General features: G+C 42.3%; 2 protein-coding genes across 7 annotated transcripts; one reads left to right on the top strand and one right to left on the bottom strand.

Annotated features, from left to right (window-relative positions):
- Nucleotides 1-8: 8 nt before the first annotated feature.
- On the top strand, nucleotides 9-17,472 carry MITD1 (microtubule interacting and trafficking domain containing 1). Of its 4 annotated transcripts, none has more exons than XM_040267667.1 (7): nucleotides 9-243; nucleotides 12,765-12,866; nucleotides 15,117-15,253; nucleotides 15,334-15,420; nucleotides 16,248-16,363; nucleotides 17,101-17,161; nucleotides 17,256-17,472. In XM_040267667.1, the coding sequence occupies exons 1-7, from the start codon at nucleotides 93-95 to the stop codon at nucleotides 17,349-17,351; spliced, it is 750 nt and encodes a 249-aa protein (XP_040123601.1). In that variant the 5' UTR covers nucleotides 9-92; the 3' UTR covers nucleotides 17,352-17,472. The 4 variants fall into 4 exon arrangements, with proteins under 4 accessions (XP_040123601.1, XP_040123605.1, XP_040123602.1 ...); XM_040267671.1 differs by having other exon boundaries at nucleotides 21-385; XM_040267669.1 differs by lacking the exon at nucleotides 9-243 and adding an exon at nucleotides 11,816-12,009.
- A 3,703-nt stretch (nucleotides 17,473-21,175) lies between these two features.
- LIPT1 (lipoyltransferase 1) lies at nucleotides 21,176-24,349 on the bottom strand. 3 transcript variants are annotated; one of them, XM_040267664.1, is made up of 2 exons: nucleotides 23,781-24,349; nucleotides 21,176-22,376 (listed from the first exon to the last, which is right to left on the bottom strand). In XM_040267664.1, exon 2 carries the CDS (start codon nucleotides 22,373-22,375, stop codon nucleotides 21,254-21,256), a length of 1,122 nt encoding a protein of 373 aa, XP_040123598.1. In that variant the 5' UTR covers nucleotide 22,376; nucleotides 23,781-24,349; the 3' UTR covers nucleotides 21,176-21,253. The 3 variants fall into 3 exon arrangements, with proteins under 3 accessions (XP_040123598.1, XP_040123599.1, XP_040123600.1); XM_040267665.1 differs by having other exon boundaries at nucleotides 24,234-24,343; XM_040267666.1 differs by having other exon boundaries at nucleotides 23,970-24,199.
- Between the last annotated feature and the right edge of the window lie 1,640 nt (nucleotides 24,350-25,989).

The raw sequence follows: 25,989 nt of genomic DNA, 5'->3' as shown, positions 1-25,989 counted from the left end.
CAGAGAGCGCAGAGGCATAAGTTCACGTGACCGCGCGCTGGCGCGCCGCAGACCCACCCACCAAGGAACAGCAAGAAGTAATTTCTGAGATTATGGCGAGGTCCGGCTTGCCGCAGGACGCTGCGAGAACAGCTGCATTGACGATGTTAAAGCGGGCGTTAGATCTGGAGTCCGAGTCCCGGAACCCGCAGGCCCTGGTGTGTTACCAGGAGGGGATCGATATGCTCCTGCAGGTTCTGAAAGGTGAGCACTGAGCCGGGGAGCCGAGACTGGAGGAAATGGAGTTGCCATCCGTCTTGCCTGAGTGGGAGTGAAAGAGTTAAAACGGTTCCTTTCGCCGGGAGACGGCACTGAAATACCGAAGATGGGGTGTTCTACAGGACAGGTGGACTGGTTTCTTTTATATCTTTATTAGAATGATGTCGTCAATGAAAGAGAGGTTACTGTTCTAGAATTTTAAGAGGTAACTAGACGTAATAGTTCGGAGAAGGCAATGGCACCCCACTCCAGTACTCTTGGCTGGAAAATCCCATGGACGGAGGAGCCTGGTAGGCTGCAGTCCGTGGGGTCGCTAAGAGTCGGACACGACCGAGCGACTTCCCTTTCACTTTTCACTTTCATGCATTGGAGAAGGAAATGGCAACCCACTCCAGTACTCTTGCCTGGAGAATCCCAGGAACCGGGGAGCCTCGTGGGCTGCCGTCTCTGGGGTCGCAGAGAGTCGGACACGACTGAAGCAACTTAGCAGCAGCAGCAGCAGCAGCAGCAGATGTAGTAGTTGCCTTGAAGGGACTTGGGTTTGGACGAACTGTATATAATATTTGGGGATCAATTTAGGAAGATTGTATATGGAACAAGTAGCAATAAAATTATTAACTTTGTTAGGTAGTATGGTATTTTTCAAACTCTATTCTTAATTTTAGGGGTGCAGACTAACATGTTTGGGAAGGAATTGTCATGATGTCTGAATTTGAACGTTGAAGCAAATATGACAAAATGCTAACAATTTTTAAATCTAGGTGATAAATAATAAGGGTGTTCATTACACCCTTTTCCTTATTTTTCTCATTAAACATTTTCATTATAAGTTAAAAAAACTAATAAGGGCCTACTGTATAGCACGGGGACCTCTACTCCGTACTCTCTAATGACTTACATGGGAGAAGAATTTTAAAAAGAGTGGATATATGTGTGTGTGTAACTGATTCACTTTGCTGTACCCATGAAACCACCACAACAGTGTAAATCAACTATAAAAGTATTAGTTGCTCAGTCATGTGGGATTCTTTGTGACCCCATGGACGGTGCCCTGCCAGGCTCCTCTGTCCATGGGATTTTTCAAGCTAGAATACTGGAGTGGGTCTTCCTGACCCAGGGATTGAGCCAGTGTTTCCTATGTCCCCTGCATTGGCAGGTGAGTTCTTTATCACTAGCGCCACCTGCCAAGCCCAACTATACTCCAATTTAAGTTTTTTCATTAGAAATGGATATACTGAAATTTGGTGTGAGAAATGTATAGGATTGTGAGAGTTAAGACTTTCTGTTACATGGTTACTCAGTGTTGTTGTTGTTGTTCAGTTTTTCAGTCATCCAGTCATGTCCGACTCTTTGTGATCCCATGGACTGCAGCATGCCAGGCCTCCCTGTCCCTCACCATCTCCCAAAGTTTGCTGAAGTTCATGTCCATTCCATCAGTTGATGCCATCCAGCCATCTCATCCTCTGATGCCCTCTTCTCCTTCTGCCCTCAATCTTTCCCAGCATCAGGGACTTTTCCAATGAGTTGGCTGTTCGCATCAGATGACCAATTCAGTGTTGTGAAGTCACTCAGTCGTGTCCAACTCTTTGCGACCCTGTGGACTGCAGCCTACCAGGCTCTTCTGTCCATGGGATTCTCCAGGCAAGAGTACTGGAGTGGGTTGCCATTTCCTTCTCCAGGGCATCTTCCCAACCCAGGGATCAAACCAGGATCTCCCACATTGCAGGCAGACGCTTTAACCTCTGAGCCACCAGGGAAGCCCCTAGAAGTACCCAAATAACCTTAACACCTAGCACAATCCCTTGCAAGTAATAAACATGTAATTATATATTAATTGACTTAAAACGAGCCCCTGCTCCCCATCCTCTTGTGTTCCCCATCTGGCCCAAGATCTCCCCTCCATGCCTTTTTGCCTGCATATTTCTGATATGTTTCAGAAGCTTTGAGACAGCAGAGGCTGCTCTTCAGTGTACAGTGCTTTTCTTAGAACTCTAAAACCCTACCTTGGGCAGGGACCATTTGAAGATGGTGATAATAAGACTAATATCATTTGTAAGTCTTGAGTGGTAGGCAGTGTGCAGAGCACATTAGAAGCATTATCCCAGTTCATCCTTATGGTTGCCCTATGAAATATGAGGTGATGTTACCCTGATTTTAACAGCATAGAAAGTCAAGTTCACGTTCCAGTTCTGCCACCATTGGTAGAGTCACAACTGGAACCCAAGGCTTTAGCAACTCTGCTATGCTGACTCCCAGAGAGGGACATGGCATACAGCGCTGGACCCTGAAGCAGCAGAATCCCAGGAGTTCTGCTCCTGTTTGCTCCACTGATCCTGTGGTGGTTAAAGAGATGGTGACATGATCTTGAAGGTTAAGATATAAATGCAAATAACTGTACTGCAGGGAATAAGTGCCAAGAGCCATGGAAACAAATGCAATGAGGATTTAAACAGCCAGTGGTCATTTGGGGAAATGGTGGGGGTTGCTTTCAATAGGGGTTTTGGAAGGGTAAGTAGAATTTCAGAAACTCAGCTAAAAGTGTACCAGTTCTGTCTGTGCTGTTACTAAATAAGTGGTTCAGTTCACTTTAGCATATACCTGTAGAGGAAGAGGAGAAGTTTAAAGGTAGACTGATGGTTGGAGCATGCTGTGGATGGCCTTGACTGCCAGGAGACTTTAACTCATTCCATTGACAAGGATAAACTAAAGTTCCTGCAAAGGAGTGACATAATTAAAGTTGCATTTCAGGGCCTGCCTCTCTTAGGCATATGTTTTTCTCCCAAATATTTGCATGACCTATTCTCTCTCCTCTTTCAGGTCTTTATACAAATAATCACCTTATTTGTGAAGCCATTCCCTGACCCCCAAGGTGAAATTACAACCCCCATCCCAGGACTCGCTTATCCTTCTTCCTTGCTTTATTTAATAGCACTTTATCACAGTCTAACATGCGTTTTACCAATTTATCTCTGTTGTTCTCTTTCCTCCCATTTGAATGATAGTGGGGAATCGTGTTTTGCTTTATTAACTGCTGTGTCTCCAGTGCTTAGAATAATGCCTGGCATGTGGTAAGTTCTCAGTAAATATTTCTTGAATAAATGAGTGAACAGGTCAAGAGTGTAGGAGAAACATGAACCTGAAGAGACTGAAGTCAAGCAGATCAATTAATGAACTCCTTGCAGGAGTCAAGATGAGAGGAGATGAGGGCCTGAATGAACCATGACCTGAATGACACCCCTGATTAGGAAAGGGAGAGGACAGAGTAGACATTGAATTACTGGCATTGGCTCATTGATTAGATGTGGGAGTGAGTTTCCAATGGGACTTGGAGATGGCTATCTGATGAAACCTGGAAGACAAAGTCATGTTTGAAGGATGGGTCAAACTGTGATCGAGGATAACGATTAAGAAAGAGGACAGGGGAAATAGCATATATTTAAAGCGACTTAGCAGCAGCAGCAGCATAGGCAGTAGCAAAGTAACAATAGAGTTAAGAAAACAGGTGTTAGATAAAATCTAGTTCTAAAGGAAGCCGAGAGGGCAGTGTATAAAGAAATTAAGTAGATGATAATGATACTGACAACACTGAGTATTTTCTGCATGCCAGTATCATAATTTGTTGTTGTTTGGATGCTAAGTCATGTCAACTCTTTGCAATTAGTTTTTCATAATTAGTCCTCTCCACAATTTTCTAGGGTGCTGCTACTCTTTCCGTGTTAGACAAGAAGATAAAAAGAGGTTGAATAACTGGCCAAGATCACACAGCTAAAAGTGGCAAAGCAGGTTTTGTTTTTTAATTCTTTTTTGATTGTGCTGGGTCTTCGTTGCAGCATGGGTTCTCTAGTTGAGGCAGATGGGCTTAGTTGCCCTGTGGCATGTGGGATCTTGGTTCCCTGACCGGGATTGAACCCGAGTCCCCTGCATTGGAAGGCGTATTCTTAACCTCTGGACCACCAAGGAAGTCCCCAAACATTATATTTTAGTTGGTTAATTTTTTTTTCTCACAACAGTATGGGTTAAGAATTCTGAAACTGCTTGATGTCTATACTGAATTTGAAAGTGAAAGTATTAGTTGCTCAATCATGTCTGACTCTTTGCAACCCCATGAACTGTGGCCTACCAGGCTTCTCTGTCCATGGGATTCTCCAGGCAAGAATACTGGAGTGGGAAGCCATCTCCTTCCCCAAGGGATCTTCCCTATCCAGGGATCTAAACAGGAACAAGCTAGTAAATATATTGTGGATAATGAAAGAAGTTACAGGTAAGGAAAGGAGGAAGGCTAGAATGAACCCTGTGGGATCAAAGTTAACATGAATTTGTGGGTTTTGATGCAGATGGACAGATACAGCAATAGAGATGTATGTATTAGTAAACCTCCATAGACTTTCTGCCTGTATTGACAGAAAGGGTCTAGACTTTCCCCAAGCCACAATGAGCACACTTAGCACTCAGAATATGATCTCTTGATACCATTCTTCAATAAAACAAACCAAAATCTCTGGGAGAAGTGGTTGATTTTGGGGCTGGAGCAAGAAAACTACAACGTTCTGCACCAAAATGTAAGGAAGTAGTCAAAAAATAATGGGGTATGTCAAAAGAACACAGGAGCCAGCACAAGGAGCTCTCAAAGCCAATGCTGATAATATTTAGCAAGAAAATGATGATAGTTTCCCCAAAGCCCAGGACCAGATGACTTCACAGGAGAATTCTATCAAACATTTAGAGAAGAACTAATGCCTATCCTTCTAAAACTCTTCCAAAAAATGCTCACAGAGGAAGGAACAGTTCCAAACTCATTTTACGAGGCCACTATCATCCTGATACCAAAACCAGACAAAGACAACACACGAAAACTACAGGCCAGTATCACTGATGAACATAGATGCAAAAATCTTCAACAAAATTTTAGCAAACACAATTCAGCAACACATCAAATAGTCCATATACCATCATCAAGTTGGGTTTATTCCAAGAGTGCAAGGATTTTTCAACATATGCATATCAATCAATGTGGTATACCATATTAACAAATTGAAAGATAAAAAGCATATGATAATCTCAGTAGGTGCAGAAAAAGCCTTTGACAAAATTCAGCACCCATTTATGATTAAAACTCTTCAAAAAATGGGCATGGAAGGAGCCTACCTCAACATAGTAAAGGCCATATATGATAAGCCTATAGTAAACATTATTCTCAATGGTAAAAAACTGAAAACATTCCCCCTAAGATCAGGAACAAGACAAGAGTGTCCACTTTCACCACTATTATTCAACATAGTTACACTAATCAGAGAAGAAAAAGAAATAAAAGGAATCCAGGTTGGAAAAGAAGAAGTAAAGCTCTCACTGTTTGCAGATGACATGATACTGTACATAAAAAAAACCCTGAAGATAGTTCAGAAAATTACTAGAGCTAATCAGTGAATTTAGCAAAGATGCAGGATACAAAATCAATACACAGAAATCACTTGCATTTCTACATACTAATATACTAACAATGAAAAATCAGAAAGAGAAATTAAAGAATCAATCCCATTCCCCATTGCAACAAAAAGAATTAAATAGGAATAAACTTACCTAAGGAGACAAAAGAACTGTACACAGAAAATTATAAAACACTAAAGAAAGAAATCAAAGACTACATAAACAGATGGAGAAATATTCCATGTTCCTGGGTAGGAAGAATCAAGATTGTGAAAATGACTATGCTACCAAATGCAATCTGCAGATTCAGTGCAATCCCTATCAAATTACCAATGGCATTTTTCACAGAACTAGAACAAAAAAAATTTCACAATTCATATGGAAACACAAAAGACCCTAAATAGCCAAAGCTGTCTTGAGAAAGAAGAATGGAGCTAGAAGAATCAACCTTCCTGACTTCAGATTATACTACAAAGCTACAGTCTTCAAGACAGTATGGTACTGGCACAAAAACAAATACAGACTAATGGAGCAAGATAGAAAGCCCAGAAATATACCCATGCACTTGTGGGTACCTTATTTTTGACAAAGGAGGCAAGAATATACAATGGGGCGAAGACAGGCTCTTCAACAAATGGTGCTGGGAAAACTGGACAGCTATAGGTAAAAGAATGAAATTAGAACACTTCCTAACACCATACACAAAGATAAACTCAAAATGAATTAAAGACCTAAATGTAAGACCAGAAACTATAAAACTCTTAGAGGAAAACGTAGGCAGAACACTCGATGACATAAAGCAAGATCCTCTATGACTCACCTCCTAGAGTAATGGAAATAAAAACAAAAATAAACAAGTAGGACCTGATTAAACTTAAAAGCTTTTGTGCAGCAAAGGAAACTATAAGCAAGGTGAAAAGACAACCCTCAGAATGGGAGAAAATAATAGCAAATGAAACAACTGACAAAGGATTAATTTCCAAAAAAGCAGCTCATACAAACCAATGCCAGAAAAACAACCCAATCAAAAAGAGGGAAAAAGACCTAAACAGACATTTCTCCAAAGAAGACACAGATGGCTAACAAGCTCATGAAAAGATGCTCAACACCACTCATTATTAGGGAAATGCAAATCAAAACTACAATGAGATATCACCTCACACCAGTCAGAATCAGTTCAGTTCAGTTTAGTCGTTCAGTTCAGTTTAGTCGTTCAGTCGTGTCCGACTCTGCGACCCCATGAATCACAGCACGCCAGGCCTCCCTGTCCATCACCAACTCCTGGAGTTCACTCAGACTCACGCCCATCGAGTCAGTGATGCCATCCAGCCATCTCATCCTGGGTCGTCCCCTTCTCCTCCTGCCCCCAATCCCTCCCAGCATCAGAGTGTTTTTCAGTGAGTCAGCTCTTCGCATGAGGTGGCCAAACTACTGGAGCTTCAGCTTTAGCATCATTCCCTCCAAAGAAATCCCAGGGTTGATCTTCAGAATGGACTGGTTGGATCTCCTTGCAGTCCAAGGGACTCTCAAGAGTCTTCTCTAGCACCACAGTTCAAAAGCATCAATTCTTCGGCGCTCAGCCTTCTTCACAGTCTAACTCTCACATCCATACATGACCACAGGAAAAACCATAGCCTTGACTAGACGGACCTTAGTCAGCAAAGTAATGTCTCTGATTTTGAATATCCTATCTAGGTTGATCATAACTTTTCTTCCAAGGAGTAAGTGTCTTTTAATTTCATGGCTGCAGTCACCATCTGCAGTGATTCTGGAGCCCCAAAAAATAAAGTCTGACACTGTTTCCACTGTTTCCCCATCTATTTCCCATGAAGTGATGGGACCGGATGCCATGATCTTCGTTTTCTGAATGTTGAACTCTAAGCCAGCTTTTTCACTCTCCTCTTTCACTTCCATCAAGAGGCTTTTTAGTTCCTCTTCACTTTCTGCCATAAGGGTGGTGTCATCTGCATATCTGAGGTTATTGACATTTCTCCCAGCAATCTTGATTCCAGCTTGTGTTTCTTCCAGTCCAGCGTTTCTCATGATGTACTCTGCATATAAGTTAAATAAGCAGGGTGACAATATACAGCCTTGACGTAGTCCTTTTCCTATTTGGAACCAGTCTGTTGTTCCATGTCCAGTTCTAACTTGCTTCCTGACTTGCATACAGATTTCTCAAGAGGCAGGTCAGGTGGTCTAGTATTCCCATCTCTTTCAGAATTTTCCAGTTTATTGTGATCCACACAGTCAAAGGCTTTGGCATAGTCAATAAAGCAGAAATAGATGTTTTTCTGGAACTCTCTTGCTTTTTCAATGGTCTAGCGGAAAGTCTACAAACAATAAATGCTGGAGAGCCTGTGGAGAAAAGGGAATGCTGTTGCACTGTTGGTGGGAATGTAAATTGATACAGCCAGTGTGGAAGACAGTATGGAGATTCCTTAAAATACTAGGAATAAAACCACTATATGACCCAGCTATCCCACTAGCAGGCTTATACCCTGAGGAAACCAAAATTGAAAAAGACACATGTACCCTAATGTTCATTGCAGCACTATTTAAAATAGCTAGAACATGGAAGCAACCTAGATGTCCATCGACATGATTGGATAAAGAAGCTGTGGTACATATACACAATGGAATATTACTACATTTTTATATTACACCATAAAAAGGAACACATTTGAGTAAGTTCTGATGAGGTGGATGAACCTAGAACCTATTATACAGAGTGAAGTGAGTCAGAAAGAGAAAGATAAATATCATATTCTAGGGCATATATACAGAATCTAGAAAAATGGCACTGAAGAATTTATTCACAGGGCAGCAGTGGAGAAACAGACAGAATAGACTTATGGACATGGGGAGAGGGGAGGAGAGGGTGAGATCTATGAAAAGAGTAACATGGAAACTTACCTTACCATGTATGAAATAGACAGACAATGGAAATTTGCTGTATGGCTCAGGAAACTCAGACAGGGGCTCTGTATCAATCTAGAGGGGAGGGATGGGGCGGGAGATGGGAGGGAGGTTCAAAAGGGAGGGGACATATGTATACCTATTGCTGATTCGTGTTGAGGTTTGACAGAAAACAACAAAATTCTGTAAAGCAATTATCCTTCAATTAAAAAATAAATTTAAAAAATTGATAGTTTTCAATTACAACCCATAAAATAAAATATCCATGAGTCCATATTGATATAAATCATTAGTAGAATAAATAAGTAGATGAGTGAGAAGGGACAGCTTTTCCTTACACTGGAATTCCAGTTAATACATTAAGTAGAAATGATGGAAATAGAAAATCACCATTTGGCAAATACTGCAGTAGTAATTCGGAGAAGGCAATGGCACCCCACTCCAGTACTCTTGCCTGGAAACTTCCATGGATGCAGGAACCTGGTGGGCTGCGGTCCATGGGGTCTCTGAGAGTTGGACACGACTCAGTGACTTCCCTTTCACTTTTCACTTTCATGCATTGGAGAAGGAAATGGCAACCCACTCCAGTGTTCTTGCCTGGAGAATCCCAGGGATGGGGGAGCCTGGTGGGCTGCCATCCCTGGGGTCACACGGAGTCGGACACGACTAAAGCGCCTTAGCAGCAGCAGCAGCAGCAGCAGCAGCACTAGTAATTGTTACAGGGAAAGGCCATCAATGGGACTTCCTTGGCAGTCCAGTGGTTAAGACTTTGCCTTCCAATGCAGGGGGCTCAAGTTCAATCCCTGGTCAGGCAGCTAAGATCCCACATGCTGCATGCCATGGCCAAAAAAAGAAAAAAACCATCAGTGGTTCCTAAAATTAGTGGATGAAGAGTGAAGAGAGACAGGATATTTACCCACAAGATAGCTTTTCATACAAAATAGAAAATAGTGACTTTCTAGTGGAGAAATCTGTAAACTCCACCTTAACCAAGTCATCAAAGTTGACATCTCCAGTAATAAGACATATTGACCTCATGTACCCACCAAGAAGGGCACAACACTTTTGTGATTTTCTTGCTAAAAATATGTATAACCTCAATCTTATCCTCAGAAAACAGGGGCAGCCCAAAATGAGACACATTCTACAAAATAAGTGACTGCTTACTTTTCCTAAATGTGAAGGTCATAAAAGGCAGAAACATACTAAAGGAACTATTACAGACTGGAGAAGACTGAAGAGCCATAACCCCTAAATGCTATGTGGGGTCCTAGACCAGAAAACTTTCTTTAGTGGGATAATTGTTGATATTCAGTCACCCAGTTGTGTCGGACTCTGCAACCCCATTGACTGCAGCATGCCAGGCCTCCCTGTTCCTCACCATTTCCCAAAATTTGCCCAAGTAAATGTCCATTGCATCAGTGATGCCATCATTCGATCTCATCCTCTGACACCCTCTTCTCCATCTGCCCTCAATCTTTCCTAGCATCAGGGACTTTTCCAGTGAATTGGCTGTTTACATCAGATGAGCAACATACTAGAGCTTCAGCATCAGTCCTTCCAATGAATATTCAGGGTTGACTTCCCTTAAGATTGACTGATTTGATTTCCTTGCTGTCCAGGGGAATTTGAGGAGTCTTCTCCAGCTCCACAGTTCAAAGGCATCAGTTCTTTGGCGTTCTGTCTTCTTTACAGTCCAGCTCTCACATCCATACATGACCGCTGGGAAGACCATAGCCTTGACTATACGGACCTTTGTCAGCAAAGTAATGTCTCTGCTTTTCAGCACACTGTATAGGTTCATCATAGCTTTCCTGTCCAAAAACAATTGTCTTCTGACTTCATGACTGTAGTCACCATGTGCAGTGATTTTAGAGCTCAAGAAGAGGAAATCTGTCACTACTTCCACATTTTCCCCTTCCATTTGTCATGAAGTGATGGGGCCGGATGCCATGATCTTAGTTTTTTTAGTAGTTACTCTCCTCCTTCACCTTCATCAAGAGGCTCTCTAGTTCCCCTTTGCTTTCTGCCATTAGAGTGGTATCATCCACATATCTAAGGTTGTTGATGTTTTTCCCGCCTATCTTGATTCCAGTTTGTAGCTCATCCAACCCAGCATTTCTCATGATGTGCTCAGCAGTGTGTAGGTTAAACAAACAGGGTAACAGCAGACAACCCTGTCATACTCCTTTCTCAATCTTGAACCAATCAGTTGTTCCATACAGGCTTCTAACTGTTGCTTCTTGACCTGCACATAGGTTTCTCAGGAGACAAGTGAGATGGTCTGGTATTCCCATCTCTTTAAGAGCTTTCCATAGTTTGTTATGATCCACACAGTCAAAGGCTTTAGCATAGTTGATGAAATAGAGGTAGATGTTTTTCTGGAATTCCATTGCTTTCTCTAAGATCCAGCAAATGTTGGCAATTTGATCTCTGGTTCCTCTTCGTTTTCTAGACCCAGCTTGGACATCTGGAACTTCTTGGTTCACATAATGCTGAAGCCTAGTATACAAGATTTTAAGCATGACCTTACTAGTATGGGAGATGAGTGCAATTATCTAACTGTTATCCAACTGTTAGCTCATTCTTTAGTACTACCCTTCTTGGGAATTGGGATGAGGATTGACCTTTTCCAGTCCTGTGGCCACTGCTGAGTCTTCCAGATTTGCTGAGATACTGACTGCAACACCTTGAGGGCCTTATCCTTTGGGGTTTTGTTTGAATAGTTCTACTGTAATTCCAGGTGGTGCTAGCGGTAAAGAAGCCACCTGCCAGTGCAGGAAATGTAAGAGATGTAGGTTTGATCTCTGGGTCAGGAAGATCTCCTGGAGAGGGGTATGGCAACCCACTCCAGTATTCTTGCCTGGAGAATTCCATGGACAGAGGAGCCTGGCGGGCTACAGTCATGGAGTCTCACAGAGTCGTACACAACTGAAGTGAGCACTGGAATTCCATCACATCCACTAGCTTTATTAACAGCAGTGAGTCCTAAAGCCCACTTGACTTCAAACTCCAGAATGTCTGGCTCTGGGTGACTGACCACATCATCAGAGTAATCTGGTTCATTAAGACCTTTTTTGTACAGTTCTTCTGTGTATTCTTTCCGTCTCTTGTCGATATCTTCAGTGTCTACTAGGTCTTTACTGTTTCTGTACTTTATTGTGCCTGTCTTCGGGTGAAATCTTCTCTTGATATTTCCAATTTTACATCCAACTAGATGCAGAGTTCCAGAGGATAGCACAGAGAGACAACAAGGCCTTCTTCAATGAACAGTACATAAAACTAGAAGAAAACAACAAAAGGGAAAGACTAGAGATCTCAGGAAAATTGGAAATATCAAGGGAATATTTCACCCAAAGATGGGCACAATAAAGGACAATGAAGTGGGATAATTAGTGAAATACCAATAAGGTATGTAGATGAGCTAATAGTATTGTATGAATGTTCATATGCTTGCTCTGGTAATTGCACTGTAGTTGTGTAATATGTTAATATAGGGGAATCTGGATGAAGGGAGTCTCTGCCATGTTCCTAGCTTTTCCATAAATATATAATTAATTCAAAATAAAATGTTTTTAAAAACAGAGTTTAAAAATGAAATTAAAGTGAAAAATGAAAGCAGTGTTAAAAGGGAGGAAGGAAGGGACCAGAAGTAATTTGTTAACTGGGTGGAGGTGGGGCTTGGGATAAGCTTTTATTGATAATGTATACTCAAAAATACCTTTGATTTTGGGGATGGCTGGGAAAATGAGTCAATGTAAGCTGTAAAGGGGAAGTCTGGAATAGAGACTGGTTTGCGGAAGAAAGATGTTGTTTGCTATCTTTTGATTATGCTAAGATTTCAAACTTATGGGTAATTGGAACAAAATAGTGCTCATAGTCAGTGACATGTAATAAGCCACCTTTGTTTCCACACCGGATTGAGTGTCCCCAACTGTCAGTCACAGTGTCAGAGTCCCCACTCCTAAATAAAGTGGCTTCCAATGCTCAGTGAAAAGGTGAAGGTTGTACAGGATCAAGCTAAATTGGGGCCTATTATTTGTGTAATTTAGGACGAAGGCGAACCATGCCAAAAGACAGGAAATCCATGGAAAACTTAGGAAACACTGCCTGTACCAAAGAGAAAGCCTGTTTGGAATCTTGAGAGTCTATTTTTTAATTTATAGGCACCAAAGATGAAACAAAGAAGCATAATCTCAGAAAAATAATTTCTGACTACATGGATAGAGCAGAACACTTAAAGAAACGCTTGGAACAAGAAAAAGAAGGTAAGGAGGCTATTTTGGAGAGTGTGTGCCTGAGCTCTTGTGACAAAACGTGTTTCATCCAGTGTTTCTGGCTGTGCCCTTTGGAGCTCTGTGTGGTCTGGACTGTTTACCCTTGGGAGCTTACAGGTCTCCTCTGCATTTCCAATTCTTAACTTTTTTTTTTAATATTTATTTATTTGGCTACATTGGGTCTTAGTTGCATCACTAAAAAATGTCTTTTTTTTTTTTTTTCAGTTGCAGTGTATGGGATCTAGTTCCCTAACCAGGGGTCAAACCCAGACCCCTGCTTTGGGAGCTCAGAGTCTTAGCCACTAGACCACAAGGGAAGGCCCTTTGCCCTGTTTTGTTTTGTTTTCTGCTCAGGGGAAGGTGGCAGTCAGATACCCTCCTGAGAATCTGAGGACAGCTCTGCATACTGCAGAACTTTGCATGCCATTTTAAGGAATTCATGATCCCCATGAAGCAGAGCAATATTGAACGTAAAGCCTATATTTTATTTGTATCTCCCTTTATAAAATGACCAAAATATTAAAGTAGCTCAAGAAATGCCCAGGGCTTCTTTGAGATTTTTGTCTGATGAGAGATGCAGAAGGTATGGTTCCCTACTTATAATTGGTTCTCTGGGGGCTCCCCAGGTGGCACAGTGGTAAAGAATCAGCCTACCAACACAGGAGACATGGGTTTGATCCCTAGGTGGGGAAGATCCCCTGGAGGAGAAGATGACAACCCACTCCAGTATTCTTGCCTGGGAAATCCCATGGACAGAGGAGCCTGGTAGGCTGTAGTCCATGGGGTCATAGAATCAGACATGACTGAGACTCACAGTGATGAGAGATGCAGGAGGTATGGTTAGTTCACTACTTTTTGAGCATCCAGTTTACGGACATATAGACACAAATGGCCGTTGCCACCTGACATTCACAGCTGCTGCATTCTAAGTCAAAGGAACTGCTGTCCTCAAAAAAAAAAAAAAAAAAAATTCAGTGTCCCCCAGCCCTCAGCTCCTGTTTACTCCTGCCCTCTGCACAGCTCTTCCTGGTATTCTGTACTATCCCAAACCCTGGCTACCCTGATTAACCTGGCTAGCTGGCTACTTTGTTGAGGAGTAATAAAATTGTTTACTTCATCCCAAATTGAAACCTGCAATGCAATTTCCCTCTGAAATCTGAAGGAAATAGAGTGCCATCAACTTTGTGGCTTAAATACACTGGCTTAAACTAACCTATGTGACTTGACTTGAAAACTGATGCACAGTTTATAACATTTTATGTTTTGAAATATTAGGAACAGAATCCAAACCACTGATTTTCAAACAAAGTTTAAAAGTGCAACCACTGTATAAATCAGGAACTACCGTTAAGGATCATATTAAAAAAAAAAAAAAAAAACCCTTAAAGGTCTTTGATAACTTATTCAATAATTATTCATTTTGAATGAACAAAAACAATAGAACTCCCCTGCTGACCCTATGGCATTCTAGTCTTTGGCTTGGATTATTAAGAAGTACTATAAGTTTCTGCTTAACACACTCTACAAGTTCTAAGACTCCTAGACTCCATATTATATTGCATTTATATATTTAATGTGTGCTTAGTAACTCACTCATGTCTGACTCTTTGTGACCCTTTGGACTGTAGCCCACCACGCTCCTCTGTCCATGGGATTTTTCAGGCAAGAATACTGGAGTGAGTTGAATACTGGAGTTCTCTAGGGAATCTTCCCAACACAAGGATCAAACCTAAGTCTCCTGCATTGCAGGTGGATTCTTTACTGCTGAGCCATCGGGAAAACCATATGTGTAATATCTCAGCTATTAAATTGCAAGACATAAAAAGACTTAAATCTGAAGAAAAAGACCAGTTGCCCACTGAATCATAGCTTATGATTCTACTCATGGTGATAAAAATATTAGATATCTTTATATACAGTATGGTTCTCTCTTGAATAAACTGTCTGGTTCTATAGGATTTAGCTCAAGAACCTATTCCAAGAAATCTCTGGACTTTCCCACTTGCCTGGCCTCCATGAAGGCAAAACTAATTGGATAGTTTGCCTTATTTACCTGTGTGTGTGTGTAGCATCTTGCAATGTGTCTGGTATAGATTAAGCATTTGAAAATGCTCGCTGAGTGCATGAGTTTAAAAACATTAACTTGTATGTGCCTCTGATTTTTCACTGTTTCTAAATATAGTATGTATAAAAAGAAAACAAGTAGTCACTGGTTTTATTACAGAAACTTCTGTTTTGTAGCTGGAAAATATCACAAGCAAATTAAAATAGAAGAGAATGCAACAGGTTTCAGCTATGAGTCCCTTTTTCAAGAATACCTGAGTGAAACAGTTACAGAAGTTTGGATAGAAGATCCTTATATTAGACACACACATCAGGTAGGTGAAATGTACTCACACAGGATGAAACTGTTATTGTTTAACATGTATGAGTAATAACCTATCCTAATGTCTTTCAGCTGTATAACTTCCTTCGATTTTGTGAGATGCTGGTTAAGAGACCATGTAAAGTAAAAACTATTCATCTTCTCACCTCTCTGCATGAAGTAGGTACCTGAAAGCATTTTCTTTCTTAACATCATGAACTTTACTCAGTTGTAGGATGTAGTTGTAGGACTGTAGGACAGTCCTCTGTCCATGGGATTCTCCAAGCAAGAATACTGAGAATGGGTTGCCATTTCCTCCTCCAGGAGGTCTTCCCGACCCAGGGGTCAAGCCCACATCTCTTGCATCTCCCACATTGGCAGGTCATTCTTTACTCCTGAGCCATCTGGGAATAGGCACAAAACACATTGGAGAAAATGCTGTTGATTTTAGCATGTTGTACCTTGCATTTGGCCACTTAGCTAAGCTCTCTTATTCAAATAGTTTGTCAAGTTAGTTTCTTGGATGTTCTATGAGTCAATCACTCTTGTCTTCAGTATTGATAGTTTCTATCATCTCTATCTTGATTTTGATTTAAATAGGGATAATTCTAAACAATTCATATTTCCAGGATCAATTTGAGAAGAAAGCCTCATCTGAATAAACAGCACCATTAGAATACATCTTAGGAGATGGCACCAAGTTGTGTTATGTTCACATTAGAAAAAACAATGATTATTTTGATAAAAACAGTTGCTCTTAAACGACTTCATCTTCTTTGGTTGCTTCTTTGCAGTAATGGACAGTGAAACTAGTGTAGAATATTTACATTTTAATTCACCTAAGATATACGTTTTATGGGCTTCCTAGGTGGCTCAGAGGTGAAGAATCTACCTGCCAAGGACACAACTGTGCAACTGAACACACACACTGCATAGCTTAGGGATAATTTAAAATATTAATAACTGAGTCAAAAAATTGTTGGGTTTTTTTTTTTTCCTATTAACAGGGCACTGGGAAACAGCAGCAGAGTAGTGGCCTGGAAGAAATAAAACAGTCACTCAGGAATCACGGCGTGTGTTTGGAATTAGAATATTCTTCTTCAATACATGACCGAGAAATTAGGTTCGTATATAGTAATACTTTAATTTTTATGCAGTTGAAAAATACTTATTTTTATTTCTCATAAATTATATATATTACATATACTATTCCACTTAAATACTAAAATTTTAAATAAAGCTTAATTTTAGTATTTTTCACTTTTGAAGAAAAAAAAATCTGGCTAATTGTGTCCTCTGTCTGAGTTTCCTATTTTCTAAGGAATAAAATTTACATGTTCTGTGTCATCTGAGCAAAGGAAGTACTTTTCTATCTTAATTATACATACAGTATTATGACATTGGGATAATTTCCTTTTGGGGTGATAGTGGTATTTATTTAATTTGGCTTTACTTCTTATAGTTTATTAAGTTTTCTAGTAGGCATGACAGGATGCTGTGTTGTACCCATCAGGCCTTCCTCTGCCCTGGTACATCCCCACCTCTAGGCAGGGGAGTCCCTGAAACATCACCAGTCTGCCTGAGTACACTTGGAAGCCGCTTGTTAGCAGAACAGGGAAGCTTTCTCAGGGAGATTCATGAGGAAGGTTTAATTGAATTGTTAAAATCTTTTATCAGCTAATGGTTGTTTTGTTTCATTGTAGACACAGCCCATAGGTAAACTCAGGTTTGGTTCAACTCTTGCCACTGAAAGAAGTGATTTTATTTGTTACGGAGAGATTTAGCTGACACTTCATACAACTTTGATCATTGTCTGACCTAAATGTCTGGAGTATAATACTATATTACTAATTTCAATAGGTTCAACAATGGATGGATAATTAAGATTGGAAGGGGACTTGATTATTTTAAGAAACCACAGGTAGGATATAGTCTCATGTGTGACTGTGTAGCATTCTTTAACAAAATGACTTTGATCCTTTTTGTTAAAAAAAACTCTTCTCTTCTCTTCTTAGAGTCGTTTTTCCCTTGGATATTGTGATTTTGATTTAAGACCATGTCATGAAACAACAGTGGACATTTTTCATAATAAGCACATGAAAAAAATATGATAGATAGCCTAATTTACATATATATTTCTACTTTAAATGAATGTTGGTTTTTTTAAAAAACTTTGGACAGATCATTCCTATAATGTATGAATTTAACAATAAATTTTTATATTTCTACTAATGTATGGATTCCTTGTTCAGTTGTGTGACCAATCCTGAATACTTTTATCAATAGGTTACTCAGAGTACTTAGTATTTCAGGTATAGTTAGTTGAAACATTTCCCCAGATTTTCTCTTATTTGGATATTGATGAATGAATCAAGACCTTAGCCACTGGACCACCCAGGAAGTCCCTAAAATTATGTGTCTTTGAAGGCAATGGCACCCCACTCCAGTACTCTTGCCTGGAAAATCCCATGAACAGAGGAGCCTGGTAGGCTGCAGTCCATAGGGTCGTGAAGAGTCGGACACGACTGAGTGACTTCCCTTTCACTTTTCACTTTCATGCATTGGAGAAGGAAATGGCAACCCACTCCAGTGTTCTTGCCTTGAGAATCCCAGGGACAGGGAGCCTGGTGGGCTGCTGTCTATGGGGTCGCACAGAGTCAGACACGACTGAAGTGGCTTAGCAGCAGCAGATATTTACCTAAATTCAGTTATCCTCTATAACTTAACTCCTTATAAAGGCAAATCAAGCCTTTTAGTAATACCAGATGCATTTTGCAGCTCACTTAACCTTGACTGGAACATCTGTAAAGCTCTGCAGCTCAGCATCAATTGTCCTGGGAAAGCCTATCCATCGAGATGCCAATTGACTGGTTGGGAACAGACTAGGTCCCATGGGAATCAGCTGGGAGAGGGGATACTGCTAGAGGCAGTGGGCAGACCAGAAGCTTGAAGAATAAGCTAAGCCAAAGTCTGTAGAGGGAAATAGAAGTCCTGGTGTTGGACTGATGTTCAGAGTGCCCTTCTGAACATCACATCTGGAAAAGCTTGAAGATTTCAAATCAACAGTGAATAGTGTGGAGGGACAAAGCCAGGTAGAGGTCATAGGAACAGAGTTGGGCAGAGTAGTCTGGGGTTGGGGGGGACCCTGAAAGCCCTCTGTTAAGGGTTGATTGTGCACACACATAACCTCTAGAAATTCACGTTTAAATCCCAACCCCTGGTACCTTGGAATGTAACCATATTTGGAAATAAGGTCTTCAAAGAAATAAGTTCTGTCTGCTGCTGCTGCTGCTGCTAAGTCGCTTCAGTTGTGTCCAACTCTGTGCGACCCCATAGACGGCAGCCCACTAGGCTCCCTCATCCCTGGGATTCTCCAGGCAAGAAGACTGGAGTGGGTTGCCATTTCCTTCTCCAATGCATGAAAGTGAAAAGTGAAAGGGAAGTTGCTCAGTTGTGTCCAACTCTTCGTGACCCCATGGACTGCAGCCCACCAGGCTCCTCCATCCATGGGATTTTCCAGGCAAGAGTACTGGAGTGGGGTGCCATTGCCTCCTTGGACTGCAAGGAGATCCAACCAGTCCATTCAAAAGGAGTCCATTCTAAAGGAGATCAGTCCTGGGTGTTCTTTGGAAGGTCTGATGTAAACTCCAATACTTTGGCCACCTGATGCAAAGAGCTGACTCATTTGAAAAGACCCTGATGCTGGGAAAGGTTGAGGGCAGGAGGAGAAGGGGACGACAGAGGATGAGATGGTTGGATGCCATCACCGACTCAATGGACATGAGTTTCAGTGGGCTCCAGGAGTTGGTGTTGGACAGGGAGGCCTGGCGTGCTCTGGTTCATGGGGTCACAAAGAGTCAGACATGACTGAGCGACCGAACTGATCTGAAATGAACTGAAGGTCGGTGACCATGTCTCTTTTACCAGGAACATCCAACAACTAGCAAAGTACCTGGCACAGAGTAGGCACTCGATAAACAGGAACTACTATAGAAATTAGTATGTAAGTGAACTATAGAGACATTAAATGGTTGGCAGGAGTGCTACTCTTTGAAGCAGTTTGGCAACCATGCAATGGAAAGAAACAGTAAACCCTTGAGCAGCAGTCTTTGAGAAGGGGGAGACATTCACATGTCCATTCACTAAGGCTGCTGTTGCTGCTGCTACGTTGCTTCAGTCGTGTCCGACTCTGTGCGACCCCACAGACGGCAGCCCACCAGGTTCCCCTGTCCCTGGGATTCTCCAGGCAAGAACAGGGGAATGGGTTGCCATTTCCTTCTCCAATGCATGAAACTGAAAAGTGCGCTCAGTCATGTCTGACTCTTAGTGATCCCATGGACTGAAGCCTACCAGGCTCCTCCACCCATAGGATTTCCCAGGCAAGAGTACTAATGATTCAGTAAAAGTTGAGACAGACTTATGCAAGATAAAGGAGATAAATAATTGATAGTACAAAACACAAACAGACGTCCCTGGTGGTCCAGTGGTAGAAAATCTGCCTTGAAATACAGAGGACATGGGTTTAATTCCTGGTCGGGAAAGTAAAGCTCACATGCATGGAGCAATTAAGCCCCAGAGCCACAATTAGAGAATGTGCACTGCAACAGATCTCAGTGATGCAACTAACACCATATGCAGCTTAAGTATTTTTTTAAAAAGCTGGAGAAGAAAAATCCACAGTACAAGTAGGGGGCTCAGCTTTAAGGAAGAGAAGGTATTTCTTTCTCTGAGATTGAATGAAATGAGAAAAGTTGAAGTAGAAAACAAGCAGCTGAAGGAGCTCATTTCTAAAAGCTTCTACCCACAAATTATAAATGGTTTGTGACCAGATGAAGAGTAGCAGAATTCTGAGCTTAGGAAGAGTGGGAGCATTTAGGAGTAGGGCCTCTGGTGAATGTGAGAGGCAGTCAACAGAGGTGAGTTGAATCTGACACCTACAGAACAAAAACAAGTGAAAAACTATAAATAGGAAATTCGGCGAATCTGTGTGAACATGTGTGAGCGTGAGCTCAGTTGTGTCCGACTCTTTGCAACCCCATGGACTGTAGCCTGCTAGGCTCCTCTGTCCATGGAATTTTCCACACAAGAATACTGGAGCAGGTTGCCATTTCTTACTCCAGGCGATGTTCTCCACCCAGAGGACAAACTCGTGTCTCTTTGATCTCCTGCATTGTAGGCAGATTCCTTACCATTAGCGCCACCTGAGAAGACACTAACCTGCATGATTATGTGAATTTTCTTCTAGCATCGCCCACCATCTAGCTATAGTAGAAAATCAATTGTTGGAAAAAAAAGTGGCTACGATAGGTCAAGAGAAATGTGAGAATGCTGGTAAGAAATGGAGATGAAGCAAGAGACTGGAGAAAAGTCATTGGCTTAGAAAAGTGCAGTAAGCTTGATTTAGTGGGAGAGAATTAAAGGATAAGGAAATGTAATTAAAAGGGAGAAATTTAGAGTTTATAGTATCAAGAAGCCAGGGTTATATTCCCTAGTGGAAAGAAAAAGAACGGTGAGGTCAGAGTGTTCAATATGGTATCCAACCCCAAGATGGTAACAAAAGAAAGAGCTGAAATACAAACGCAGTGAAATACAGGGTTGGCCAAAAAGTTTGTTCCGGTTTTTGGATTAACATCTTATGGAAAATCCTGAATGAACCCTTTAGCCAGCTCAGTATTAAACCAATGAAGACAGGGATTTCCCTGGTGGTCCAGTGGTTAAGAATCCACCTGTCAATGCAGGGGACACAGATTTGATCCTTGGTCCAGGAAGATTTCACGTGCCCCAGGGTAACTAGGCCTGTGTGCTGTAACTACTGAGCCTGTGCTCTACAGCCTTCGAGTCACAACTACTGATGCCTTCGAGGCTAGAGCCTGAGCTCTGCAACAATGAGAAGCCCACTCATTGCAATTAGAGAACACCCATTCATAGCCAAGAATAAAATTTTAAAAAACAATGCACTGTAACATTTTAATTTTCTCATCAAAACTGTCAACATTAAATAATTTACTTGGAATCACATTATTCCCTTAATTTTTTCACACAGAATATTCCATTTACTGTGTAGTTCATCATCCCCTGGATGTGTTCTATGTAATATACTTGTTAGCACTGTCGTTTCAATTGGGCAAAACTTACTACCAATAAGACTTGCATTTAGCTGGTCACATATTTCCAGCGGCAACCAGTGATCAGGTGCTTCAATATTACAGACTTCAATCCTCCCATTCTTGACGTCTATGAATACTTTAATTTCCAAGCGTGACTGTTCATGTACCACAGTGAAGGAAGTATCTACACTGAACTTCGGAGTTTTGCCATATATCCATTCCCAGGTCTGTAGTTCTCTGGCTTTGCTGTTTATTCCAGGAAACACTGTCTCGTCTGTTGGGTTTATTAGGTGAATGCGGTTATCGATTTGATGAGAAGCGGCATACTCCGTGGCAACAGCGTTTATCACTACTTCACAGGTCAGAGTGGGATCTTTTTCCATAAGGTTTCTCACTAAGGCAGGTGTGCTGGCAGTGGCATTGCTCCTGATCCCTTCGTAAGGGCTCTTCAGCAAAGATGATAAGAAGGTCCCGTCAGTACTGCACAGCAAAGTGCAGTGGTGATAAGCTGCATTGCGGCCAATCTTGGAAGCTGTTCCTGAGATTTTAAACTGTCCGTCAAGCAAAAGGTCAAATCTTTCAGTAGCCTGCACGTCCAGGTGTGGCTGGACAGCCTTCAGGGCTCTCACAACTAATTTTAGATTCTCCATCCTATCATACTTTTTCTTGGTTGTAAAAAAAGTCAAGTTGATGTTACCCATATCATGGTAGACTGTGCCGCCTCCACTTCTCCTCCGAGCCAGTTTCACACCTTCTTCTCTCATCAGATTCAGGTTACATTCCTGCCAAGGGTTCTGATGCCGACCAATTACCACAGTGGGAAAATTCCTCCACAAGAAAAGGACTGGCTTGCCTTCTAAATTCATATGGTCGTGGATCCAGTCTTCCACAGCCAGATTGTGGTAAACGTCATTGGAAATCGACTGTAAAATGAGTCCACTTTTAACTGTGTTTTTAAAGCCAGCTGCTGGGACCTTGAGATGACAACGTAACTGGAAGCAATTCTTCATGGAAAATGGGATTACCATGCTGTCAAAAATGGAAGACAAATTAATGATCGAGAAAAAGAAAATTAAATTCTATTTTGTAGCTATCGCTTCTTGGTTATTTGATCCAAACTTATCTAAGTATCCAGTCTAGTCCCTTTTCTTGCCTTTTGGCTTTACCATTAGTCTTTAAAACTTCTCCAACAGAGTACTCAAAGGAAATAAATCATACAAACCTCAAACTCTTTTAGCTGAAGTGGAAATAAGGGCACAGATTATTCAAATGATAAAGCTGAAAATAATTATGTAATATACTTCAAAGCCAAAAAATTATTTTTAATTCACAAGTAATACACATTGAGAAAAATGAGAAAATACAGACAGGCAAGAAAAAAAAATCCATAATACCACCACTGGGAGATAATTACAACTAACATGTTGGTGTGTACCCATTTTTTTCTGTGCTGCTGCTGCTAAGTCACTTTAGTCGTGCCCAACTCTGTGCGACCCCATAGACGGTAGCCCACCAGGCTCCCCTGTCCCTGGGATTCTCCAGGCAAGAACACTGGAGTGGGTTGCCATTTCCTTCTCCAATGCATGAAAGTGGAAGGTGAAAGTGAAGTCACTCAGTCCTGAAGACCCCATGGACTGCAGCCCACCAGGCTACTCCGTCCATGGGATTCTCCAGGCAAGAGTACAGGAGTGGGGTGCCATTGCCTTCTCCGTTTTTCTGTGCATGTGTAAATCCACACACACTTCCCCACCAGAAGTGTAACCAAACTTGTTATTTAATTCAATGTTAAACCAACTTTTACATCAGTCTTAATGTGTAATATTTCATTGTCAAACACCACCACTTTTTACTCAACCAATCTCTTACTTTGTAAGTTTAGGTTGTTTCTAGTTTTTCTGTTATCAACAATGAACATCAGTGTAGAAAGATTTATGTCCTTATAATACTTGAAATGTAATTTCTATTTGACTGAGATACATGATTTACTGGCAGCCTGTTTTATTTTGATCAATATTAAATTAGGATGGATCTTCCTGAGGTCAGAGGAGAGGTCAGAGTAGCAAGATTATATAGAAAGGTTAGGAACAATTTTATTATGTTTCGACACTTCACACATTATTTGTTAGCAGTGCGGATGAAGAGTGAAAATACTAGCTATAATAATGAAGTATTCTGACTAGGTATGATTGTAAAGAAACCATTTAATTCCATTCCTTAGAATGGTTTTTTCTAGGTTAAAGGCCTGGGATGGACTGGGGTACTAAAATCCATAACTAGGCCAAATTATTTTGTAGTTACGTCCTGGAGGAATAATTTCTATAGTAGAGTCTTCATATTTTCATCACTTTTGCTATACCTTGATACTACAGAAAGCAGAACCAATGTACACTCTATCTAGAAAGGTTAGGAGAGGTTTAACAGAGGAAGGGATACCTGAACTGAGTCTCCACATCTGATGTTTTTTACCACGTTGATGGGAGTAGCATATTCCAGGCAGAGAGAGTCCTCCAACAGTAAGAGGGCCTTGGGGACTCTCCCCATGGAGTTCCACTACCAGTCTTCCAGCTCCACTGAAATCTGTGGCTGTGCTGACATGATCCCATCTCTTAGCACTTAACTTACCCAGAGTCTCAGGACGGCCGTGTGCCTGTCTGATTTCGGCTTTTGGCTCTCGAAGGGCGCGCCAAGGGCTGGCACCCAACATGTCTAACTTGGGACCCTCCTGTGTTGAGGATAAACCGGTCCTAACCGTAGAGCCAGGTCCTCCCAAACTCTAAGCGGACACCGCGGGGCCTGCTGCGCCCCGGGATTGAGGTGCCCGACCGCTGCCAGTGCCCGGGGCCCACGCTGCCAGCCTGCACCCGCCGCGCCTCCGGCTTCACACACCTGCTGCTTCCGGTCGCACCCCACGCCGCGCGCAGGACCGTGTGCGAGGTACCCGTGCGACCCGAAGACCAGCCGGCAGCGCATGCGGCCGCTCTGCCAGCCGCCCAGGCCAGCGTGGGGCGGAGCACCGGAAGCGCCGGGAGGGGGCGTGGCTGAGGGTTTCCGGTGGGAGGGGGCGTCCTGCGGTGCCCCCTCCTCGGCGCCGAGCCGCTTCGGAAACGGGGACGCCACTCCCTTTCTAATAATAGCGGTCATTATAGTAGTATCGAAAGTCCTAGAGCCCCAGGCCAGATGGAAGTTCCCCGCGAGACAGCCCAGAGCCGGCCCGGGGGTGGAGGGGATGTCAGCAGGACGCAGGTAGGCTCGGGGCCGAGTTAGGCTGGAGGGGGCCCGCCAGGTACCCAGAGTAGTCGGGTCGCATGCTCCTCAGTGAACATTTATCCAAGCATTGTGCTGAGCTTTGCGCGTCTCATAGTCCAAAAGGGCAGGCAAGCAACTCCAGTTGGAAGGGGACGAAACTAAAATCCGTTTTAAAAGACAAATGGCATTTAAAGGAATAAACGCTACTATTCCCAATACAGAGATGGAAACAGGTAGGAAGGAGAGAGCCGGAAAACAAACACACCGAGGGCCATCAACGTCCCCATTCAGGATATCCCTCAATGCAGTTGGCAAGAACATCCTTGTGGGGCTTAGCCAGATGGGAAATTCCCCCAGCAGGCAAAGTTCTAGATAACTATAGCTGCATTAAACTACTTCAAACGCTAGTGGCTTAACGCGACGATTTATTATTTCTATCATGCGAAGAGTTGACTCATTGGAAAAGACTGATGCTGGTAGGGATTGGGGGCAGGAGGAGAAGGGGACGACAGAGGATGAGATGGCTGGATGGCACCACCGACTGGATGGACATGAGTTTGAGTAAACTCTGGGAGTTGGTGATGGACAGGGAGGCCTGGCGTGCTGCGATTCATGGGGTTGCAAAAAGTCAGACAGGGCTGAGCGACTGAACTGAACTGAACTGAACTGAACATTTATATGGGCAAGGCTTGTTTGGGTGGCTTCAATGAGCGTTCGGCACAGGTTGGCTGGGCCGAGAGCTCCACACCCTTATTCACACGTCTTATTCACATCCCTGGCAGCTGGTGCTTGCTGGCTGCTGGTGCACTTCCATTCAGGCATAGCCTTCGATGTAGCATGTCGGCCACATTCTGTTGGCCAAAGCACCAGCAGAGACATCCCAGAGTTAAGAGGTGGAGTAATGGACCCCTCCTCTTGATGAGAGGAGCCCAAAGAATTTGTCGTCCTTTTTCAGTCTTGGACAGAAATCATCAGTCTCTCCTTCAAATAGAAACCATCGGGACTTGAATTTTGGAGTGAGAATCATCCAGAATTCACAGTTAGGTGGTGCAGATACCCCGACCAAGGCTCCATTTAAAGCTGCAGTAAGGACACAACGGCTCCTCATTTATGTTACCCGTTTGATTGAAGTCACTCTGAATAATTAGTCTTTCTTGGATTATGCAGGTGGGAATGGATTCTGTGCAAAGTTAGTCCCAGTAGAAGTTATCCTAGTTATCATTAAAGATAGCCACACAATTGTGTTGCCCTTTGCTTATATTGTTGTTTAGTTGCTAAGTCTTGTCCAACTCTTTGGGACCTTATAGACTATCCCACCAGGCTTCTCTGTCCCTGGGATTTCCCAGGCAAGACTATCCCACCAGGCTTCTCTGTCCCTGGGATTTCCCAGGCAAGA

This window comes from Oryx dammah, unplaced genomic scaffold, assembly GCF_014754425.2.
Source record: "Oryx dammah isolate SB20612 unplaced genomic scaffold, SCBI_Odam_1.1 HiC_scaffold_25, whole genome shotgun sequence".
Classification (NCBI taxonomy): domain Eukaryota; kingdom Metazoa; phylum Chordata; class Mammalia; order Artiodactyla; family Bovidae; genus Oryx; species Oryx dammah.
Note: the sequence above shows the minus strand (reverse complement) of the source record. Positions and strands in the feature narration are given on the sequence as shown.

Bases quoted from the DNA above. Each gene is read 5' to 3' on its own strand.
- LIPT1 (XM_040267664.1), bottom strand. From the start codon at position 22,375: ATGGTAATCCCATTTTCCATGAAGAATTGCTTCCAGTTACGTTGTCAT.
- MITD1 (XM_040267667.1), top strand. From the start codon at position 93: ATGGCGAGGTCCGGCTTGCCGCAGGACGCTGCGAGAACAGCTGCATTG. The intron at 244-12,764 runs GTGAGCACTGAG...TTTAATTTATAG, and splicing joins GCTCCTGCAGGTTCTGAAAG to GCACCAAAGATGAAACAAAG. The intron at 15,421-16,247 runs GTAGGTACCTGA...TCCTATTAACAG, and splicing joins TTCTCACCTCTCTGCATGAA to GGCACTGGGAAACAGCAGCA.